The 8,654-nt window shown below is 47.2% G+C and overlaps 1 protein-coding gene across 1 annotated transcript in view; it reads right to left on the bottom strand.

The window, feature by feature from the left end:
- Nucleotides 1-8,654, bottom strand: part of Flvcr2 (feline leukemia virus subgroup C cellular receptor family member 2) — a 57,736-nt gene that overhangs the window by 10,674 nt on the left and 38,408 nt on the right. The window contains exons 4-5 of the mRNA XM_005343374.3: nt 4,292-4,359; nt 1,713-1,816 (exon numbers count right to left, since the gene is read on the bottom strand). Of these exons, the coding sequence (XP_005343431.1) occupies nt 1,713-1,816; nt 4,292-4,359 (172 nt within the window). The remainder of the gene's footprint in view (nt 1-1,712; nt 1,817-4,291; nt 4,360-8,654) is intronic.

Raw genomic sequence — 8,654 nt, 5'->3', positions numbered from 1 at the left:
TTACTGTGTTTGTTAAACCACAACTCTACCTTCATACAGAGGCTACTTAAAAACAACAACAACGAAAACTATTTCCTAGTCCCAGCCTGAGATAAACAGATCTCAGTGTCTAGTTTCTAGCCTCCAAGCCAGAGTAGACAAATCCAGGAGTTTGACAAAGTGGAAGAGAAATGACCAACAACTGGCTCTGGACACAGAGTGACACAAAGAACCGGCCAGGTCCCACTCCTGAAGAGGGCAGAGCAAGAGTCTCCCCTAGGTCTCTGCTGTATTTTCTAACTCCTCTAAGTCCTCTGGCTGCCCACAACCCTGCCAACCCAACATTCCAACCCCTCCCTTTTCCTGCTACAGGACAGACCCTGGAAGAAGGGACACTGCTGTCCTCTTGCCTGGGGGTGGCCAGCCTTCAGTGCTTTTGTATCTAGCCGAAACAAGCAACTAACAGAGACAGAGACAGAGTGGCAGCCAAACTTCACCAGCAATAATTAAACCGAGCCAGGCTCCTCGTCGTAGTAAGCCTGGAAGCCACATCCCTGCGAGGGGCCTCAGCTGGCCTTTGACTAGACCAGCTAGAGACTTGACCTGCCCAGAGTCTCACAGAGTGGGTCTGTGTGGCAGAGAACAGGTCTACAACTGTCTGTCGCCTACGGACACTGGAAACTTTGGAGGCTTCGACAAAGCAGCCTGGAGTGCCGCCTACCCCAGCACGGGCCCATCCTGGCAGCTGACCTGCAGCCAGTGTTTCCCGGACACCCTCTGCAGGAGAAGCACTACAGAGTCACAACCAGAAAGAAAAGACAGAACTAGCAACGTAGCTCGATTACGTGCCTAGCGTACACAGGCCCTGAGTTCGACTCTGGGCTCATGGGTGTGGGTTAGAAGTTAGTTAGGAGACCATCTGCTCTCCAGGTGTCTGGTCTCTGGAGAGTTCCACTAAGGCTGGCTGATGAACCGGTACCCACCGAGTCCCAGAAGATTACAAGCCCATGCCACCATGTGTGCCTTTTATGTGCATCCTGGGGTTCCAATGCAGGCTCTCATGCTTACATGGCAAGCACCTTATCAATTGAGCCACCTCTCCAACCCCCAGCTTGTTTTACAAAGCAGACCCAACTACTACATTGGCATCTGCAGAGAGGGGTGTCAGAATTTTGTATTTCTAGGCCAGGATTAGGTTGGCATATACTAAAACCTTTTGTGATCGCTCTGTGTTCTTTAAAGTATACTGGATATTCAGATCCCAGGCACATCATGATATTTGCAAACAAGGTTAAAAAAAAATTGCAAGATAAAATGCCCTGCAAACTGAAGCAAAACACAGAAAGCTCAGTTAGCCCAGAGCAGCCAAGGGCATGGGGTGGTGACGTCACCACTCTGCACTCTTGGGGCGTCTACAAACTTCTAACTGCTGGGATGTTTTTTTCATATTTATTTTCCCTTCTCCTTCCCACAAGGCTTTAGGGAGATAGAATGGGGGAGAAGGAGGAAGGTAGCCTTCATGTCCACCGTTCCTAGTCCCTCCCAAGATCCGCAGAGTGAGGATAGGGTTCCACTTTGTAAGTGAAGAAACCGAGACTCAGATAAAGTAAGTTGAAACTTATTTCAAACCTCCAACTGCTACCCCACGCCTAAGCTGTTGGGCTCTGCTCCTAATAAGTGTGTCATTTCAAAAGCAGAGGGCCCCAGTTCTTGACCCAAAAAGAGTGACTCACTTGTAGGTTTTGGATTTATCCAGCCAGATGCCTGAGATCATAGCTCCAACCATCCCTGCGATGACAATGGTCAAGCCAATCCTCCCAGCATTCACTTCTTCACCCTAGGGAAACCACAGAGACCACCAGGGGAAATCATTACAGCCAGTAGTCTGCAAATGTCAAGCTCAGACAACAACCTGGAGAAAATTCTAAAATAGCTGCTCTTCCACAGAATAATACCCCCAGCTGTGTATTTATGACCCTGTATGCTGGGGTAACATGACCAACCAAATTCTGTCCTTAGAACCACTGTCAGTCATATATCTATATCTATCTATAGATATATCTATATAAATATATTTAAATTTTTTGATATTGAGTCTTTTTGTTTTGTTTTGTTTTTTTTGTTTTTCTAGGCAGGGTTTCTCTGTGGCTTTGGAGCCTGTCCTGGAACTAGCTCTTGTAGACCAGGCTGGTCTCGAACTCACAGAGATCCGCCTGCCTCTGCCTCCCAAGTGCTGGGATTAAAGGCGTGCGCCACCACCGCCCGGCTTTTGATATTGGGTCTTAATATGTAGCCCTGTCTGGACGGAAACTTGCTTTGTAGACCAGGCTGGCTTTGATCTCACAGAGATCCGCCTATCTCTGCCTCCCAACTGCTGGGATTAAAGGAATACGCCACTATGCTCATCCCAGATATTTTTAAATTAGTCCTTACAGCAATTCAATCTTATATATCATGGTTTCCATTTTATAGATAGGGAAATCAACTAGAACACAAATATTTCTATTTTTCAAGTGGGTCTAACCTGTGACCGTGCATCTAAGGATAACTATGAACGTGGCCTAACACATTTGTAGGTATCAATATAATTTTGCAATGTCAAAACGTCTTAGGCACTCCTGTTAACATTATTATTTAATTCTCATAATCCCCCACCACACAGTTAGGAGTCAGTTTGTATTCGTTTGATAATGTGAAGCTGAGGCACACTGAGATTAACCTGCTAGCCCAAGGTCACGGGCGAACATTTGTAAAGATAGAGCTAGGATGTAATCTTAGAACCAACTCTGAAAACAACAGGAACTTCGAACAAGGATGGCTCTACCCCTGCAAGTGAGGCATCCACAGCCTTGGTGCTCTGACTCTGATACTCAGTATCGCTTTCCCTGATAACCAACCTTACTGCTTCTGGAAACTGTTCTAAAATGCTCTAAACTGGTCCCAGGAGAGCCAGGTCCTCACAGAGAGACCTTGTCTCCAAGAGTAATAATGATGACAATAATAAATTAAGAAGAAACAATATGCTGGGGCTGGAGAGATGACTCAGCAGTTAAGAGCCGGGAGGAGCTGACTGCTCTTCCCAGAGGCCAGGGTTCAATTCCCAGCACCCACATGGCAGCTCACAACGGTGTGTAATGCTACTCTCAGGGGACGTGATGCCCTCTTCTGGTCTCCATGAACATTAGGCACACGTGTGGTACATAGACATTCATGCAGGCAAAATACCCATACAAATCAAAATGAGTAAAAATTTTAAAAAACCAAAAATCTTTAACTGAATACATATGAGTTCAAAATTATGATAAATATGATATAAACATACACATACATATATACAAGTGTCATTACTTATTCTCTAGTCATTTTTTTTTTTTTTTTGGTTTTTCGAGACAGGGTTTCTCTGTGGTTTTGGAGCCTGTCCTGGAACTAGCTCTTGTAGACCAGGCTGGTCTCGAACTCACAGAGATCCGCCTGCCTCTGCCTCCCAAGTGCTGGGATTAAAGGCCTGCGCCACCACCGCCCGGCCTCTAGTCATTTTATATACACTTTTCTTTTGTGTCTGGGTATTTTGCCTGTATGTTCATATGTATCCCACATTCATGCCCAGTAGTTGCAGGGGCCAGTAGAAGGTTTCCAGTCCCCTGAAACTGAGATGACAAGGGGCTTGTGTGCTTTCTGAGGATTGAACCCAGGTCCCCTGGAAGAATAGCTCGTGCTCTTAAGCACTGAGACATCTTCCCAGCCCTTATTCTCCAGTCTTAAAAAATAGTCTTACAAGAGGTCACTATAGCTGAGCATGGTGGTGCACACCTTTAATCTCAGCACTTGGGAGGCAGAGGCAGCCTGATCTCTGTGAGCTTCAGGCCAGCCAAGCCTGTATAATGGAACTCTGTCTCAAGGAAAAAAAAGTTGGAAGGTGATAGTACACACCTTTTATCCCAAAACTCTGGAGGCAGAGGTGGCAGATCTCTGTGAGTTCAAGTTCAGCCTGTCCTGAGTTCCAGGATAGCCAGGGCTATGCAGAGAAAACCCTGTCTCAAAAATAAAGGTAATTATAACTTATATGTCTTCTGCAGAAAACAGAGAGGTCTAAGATGATAACAAGCTTGCCATACTCATGCTATGATAAAGGTTAATACCACCAAAACTTAAATTGCGATCCAGCCCATCTCCCTCCAAATCCTGTAGGCACACCATCATCGGAGGCTACCTAAAACTAATTCGACCCAAGAGGGACCGCTCTCCAGCCTCTGAAGAGACAGATTTACAATCTTTCTGTCCCCCTCCCTGCATGCCTGGGGACCTGCCTTACCGGGAAGTGCAAGATCACCATGCGATTCAGCAGCGTGGACAAGGCATAGAAGGCACCAGCATTCAGACCTGAAGGAGGCAGGGTGAAACGCATTAGACGGGCCGGGCCGTCTCTCAGACTGTAGGCTAACTTCTCCCTCCTCCCCACAGACCTCAGGGAGGTCTACAACCCTGCTTCCACTCTGGTGTACTCAGAGGAAAAAAAAACAGGGAAATATGAGGTGACTTTCTAACTCTCCTGAAAGAAACACTTGAAAATGATTCAAATTAACTATCGTAGCCTCTCTTTTTTTCCACACGCCATTGTACCACGATCCCTTTAGCCTGCCCTCGAAATGACTCTGTGTAAGGCCACTCCAAGTCAGAGCCATCTGTGTTCGTCCTTTCAGCTCTGTCCAGACCTACGGAGCTTCAAAGAAGTAGCAGACACCCTCCACCCCCTCCTGATGAGTCTATTCCCTCTCTGAGCACCCAGACCTTGGAGCTCTGATAGCATTCCCCCTCCTGGCTATTTCTCTCCTCTCTCCATTCCTCCACTTCTCCGATTCAGAGCCATCCACATCTACTATGTGAAACTAAACTACACCCGAACGAGCATTTAGTTGATGTCTTACTTCTTCAGTTCATTCTACAGATAATGGAGTGCCGAGAAATTACTGGTAGTAATAGAGAATAGGGAGCTGGGGAGATGGCTCAGTTGGTAAGTAAAGTTTCGCCACTCAGGCACGAAGGCCTGAGTTTGGATCCCTGGTATACATGCGAAGAGTCGGGCATGGCCTCTGGAGTCGGTAACTCCAGTGCTTTGGGGAAGGGCAGAGACAAGTGGATCCTGGACTCACTCAGCAGTCACTCTAGCAAAACTGGTGGGATCCAGGTTTCAGTGAGAGTCTGCTTCAAAAAATGTGAGTTGGGAGGGAGACAGAATGGGGGATATACCACGAGAAATTGGGGGCAGGCAGCAGATAGTATGATCAAGATGCATAAATGTATGAAATTTTGAAAAAATAAATAAAAGTATTTTTTAAAAGGTAGTAACAGGAGGACATCTAATATTGACCTCTGGCCTCTGTGCATTGTAGTCATGTACACACATTAACACACTCATATACACATATAGTGTATATAAACACATTCAGGAAGGAAGGAAGGAAGGAAGGGAGGGAGGGAGGGAGGGAGGGAGGAAGGATCATAATAAGGTGATTTTCTCAAAGCCACACAATCAATCAGTGAGTCCGCTAAGACTGGAACTGACCTAAAGGAGAAAGGGCCTCCTGGCCTTCCATCATGGCTGACTATGCTGATAATGACGCTGATGAAGATAATGATGAGGACAGCACCACATTCACAGGTCCTAGCCCTGTCCTAAGGACCTCACAATCTTCATAACTTCCCTAGAAGCCAGTGGTATTAGCATGCCCATTCTATAGATGAGAAAAATGCACAGTTAAAAAGCAAACCCAAAACTGGATGAGGGGATACATACCACTAATCATATCCCACATCATCCCAGCATCTCAGAGACTGAGGCAGGAGGACCTTGAGTAAGACGCCAGCCTTGGTAAGATCCTGTTTGGTTGTATTTTTGTTTTTAAAGAAGCACAAATACCAGACAGAGGTCTTTTTTTTTTTCTTTAACTGCACATGGACGCTCACAAGACTACACAAGGACACTTCACATTCTGTTAGTGGAGAAGGGCGTAAGGTAGGACACAGCTTGCAGCAGGACATCCTTGGGAGTTCACCTTCAGTGGAGCCAGGCCACAGAGCCTCAGATCAGAGGCATCTGCATGCTGTTTCTCTTTGGGCCTCAAGGTTTTGACTAAGGAGCAATGCAAGCTAAGTACGTGAATCACGGACTGGCACCTCCCGGCCGCACAACTCTCCAGTCAGAGTTTCCTAGGTCCCCATAAAGAGTAGTGCAAAGAGTCACTGTACTCAAGGACACACTGAAGAGCCTGGGACCAGATATGACTAGGTCCATTTTTAACCACGGGTCATTTTTATCATAAGCAACAGTGCCGAAATATAGCTGCCATTCTTCCTATATCAGGTTCCCTGGAGAACAAGATACAAAGCGAAGGTCAGATTGTCATGCAAAATAGATAAGAATTTTCATTCCCACTCCTGCGAGCATGCAGGCATTAAGGGGTAAAGCTGGATCTGTCTCCAGAGTCCTTGACTTTGATCATCTGGTTTCCCAACTCAAAACAAAGGTATCACTAAGGCAGGCGGGTTTCTCCCCATCCCAGCTTCTCTCAGCAGTCACTCCACAGATGCAAAAGACTGGGCTTAATGTGACCTCCTCAACCACACAGGACCAGAGTGGGCCAACAACATGCCACATGTTACCAGGCTAACGGTTGTCGCATAAGAAAACATCCTACAGAGGACCAGAGAGATGGTTCCGTGGGTAAAAGTACCTGCCTCCACGTCTGAGGACCCAAGTTCCGTCCCCAGGACCCACATGATAGAAGGAGAAGATCTACTCTTGCAAGTTGTTCTCTAATCTCTGCCAATGTACAGTGACACACAAGGACACATAATGTACACACACACACACACACACACACACAAATAAAGTGTTTAGTTGGCGTCCAATCGGCATCTTACTAGAAAGCAAACCCAACTAACTTCAACCACACACCCAGATACTTAGAATTCCATTCCTGAGTCAAGAGAGTCACCAGGAGACAAGGTCCTGAAAAGTGGTGTGGCCTGGAATGTGGGAGAGAGAGAGAGAGAGAGAGAGAGAGAGAGAGAGAGAGAGAGAGAGAGGGAAAACAAAAACAGCCTCCTGGCCTCTTCTCTTCACCCCCTATTTTCTTCCTGCCCTTCCTGCTCATCCTGCAGCCTCCTGGCCTAGCCTGACCCTGTTAAAGCCAAGTGAACTTTGGCTTCAAGTAGAACAGCTGTTCTCAGCTTGGATCCCCAGCTGGGATGAACAAGGTAGGCAAAATTCAAGGAAACAGAGGCACATTATCCAACTGAAGGAGAGAAAACAAAACAACAAAAAACCTACCTCAATATTTGTACTTTTGTGAGGGCAGAGTCCTGGGTACCCTGGCCCAGTATACTAAGGCTGAGCTGGGGAGTCAGTGGGATAGTTAGTGACCATGTGTAACCTACTGGCACATGCCCAACCCTACCCCAGACCCACTGCTTCAGGGGCTCTGGGGACGAGCCCCCACAGTCTGTGTGTGATCAAACCGATTCTTTCCCTGTTGAAGATGGAAACACTGACTCGGTTAGAGAGTGACTGACGAATAGCCTCTCCCCGCACCCAGCTGGACAGCCCGGATGAAAGTGGAGAAGGGCAGGGAGCAGAGAACTCTGGAAGGCTGTCTGTCTTTCCCATGGTCTACACACTCGCCCCAGAGGAGTTAGCAGCTGATGTGTGATTTGCTGAACAGGTCTTTAGGTGTGCTTCTCCGTGTCTTCAACACTGCCCGACAAGTCAGACAACATAAGTCCACTCCTCTGCACAGTCCAAAGGGTTGAGCACCCCACACCCAAGAGCAGGAAGAGCAGGAATGAACTGTAGGCTCTGCCCCGAGGGCGAGGCACCTCCTCCACAAATCCAGAGGGACCATCTGATAGTCAGTTCAGTGCAGAGGCAGTGTGACTATCCTGGGAGCCTGCCATGCTGATAGTCACAGCGCTGGGAGATAGATGTGACGTTTCTGAGGAGGCTGGCAGGTGGGACAGGTATCATCGGGAGTCTCCTAACTTTGTTGAAGTTAGTGTTTTCCCCAAAACTATTTCAGGGACCACTTAAAAGTCTAAAAATGAAGCCAAGCAGTGGTGGCACAGTTCTTTAATTCTAGCACTTGGGAGGCAGAGGCAGGCAGTTCTCTGAGTTCAAGGCCAGCCTGGTCTACAAAGCGAGTTTGGGTTCAGGAATAAAAAGGATGAAAGACAGATGAAGACTCCCAAGTGATGGGGTTCACATGAAAAAGGAGCCCTAGGATCACAAGATCAACCCTTCCCACAGCTACTTCAGAAATTCCCAAATCTGCTGCAAATCAGAATTGCCCGGATTGTTTACGAAAGGCAGGCCTTCGCCTATGCTGCCTGAATCTGAGTTCCCAGAAGGAAAACATGGAAAACAAAACATTTAATCAAGCATACCATTGGATTCTATCCGTGGGGAAGCCTGCTGTGCTAACTGGCTTTGTAGCACTGTGACAAAATGCCTGGGTGTTGCAGTTTGAATGTAATTGGCTCCCATAATCGCATAGGGAGTGGCACTATTAGGAGGTGTGGCTTTGTTGGAGTGGGTATGGCCTTGTTAGAGGAAGTGTGTCACTGTAGGGGTGGGCTTTGAGGTTTTCTATGCTCAGGATACCCCCCCAGTGTCTCAGCTG

Source organism: Microtus ochrogaster, chromosome 1 (genome assembly GCF_000317375.1).
Source record: "Microtus ochrogaster isolate Prairie Vole_2 chromosome 1, MicOch1.0, whole genome shotgun sequence".
NCBI lineage: Eukaryota > Metazoa > Chordata > Mammalia > Rodentia > Cricetidae > Microtus > Microtus ochrogaster.
Note: the sequence above shows the minus strand (reverse complement) of the source record. Positions and strands in the feature narration are given on the sequence as shown.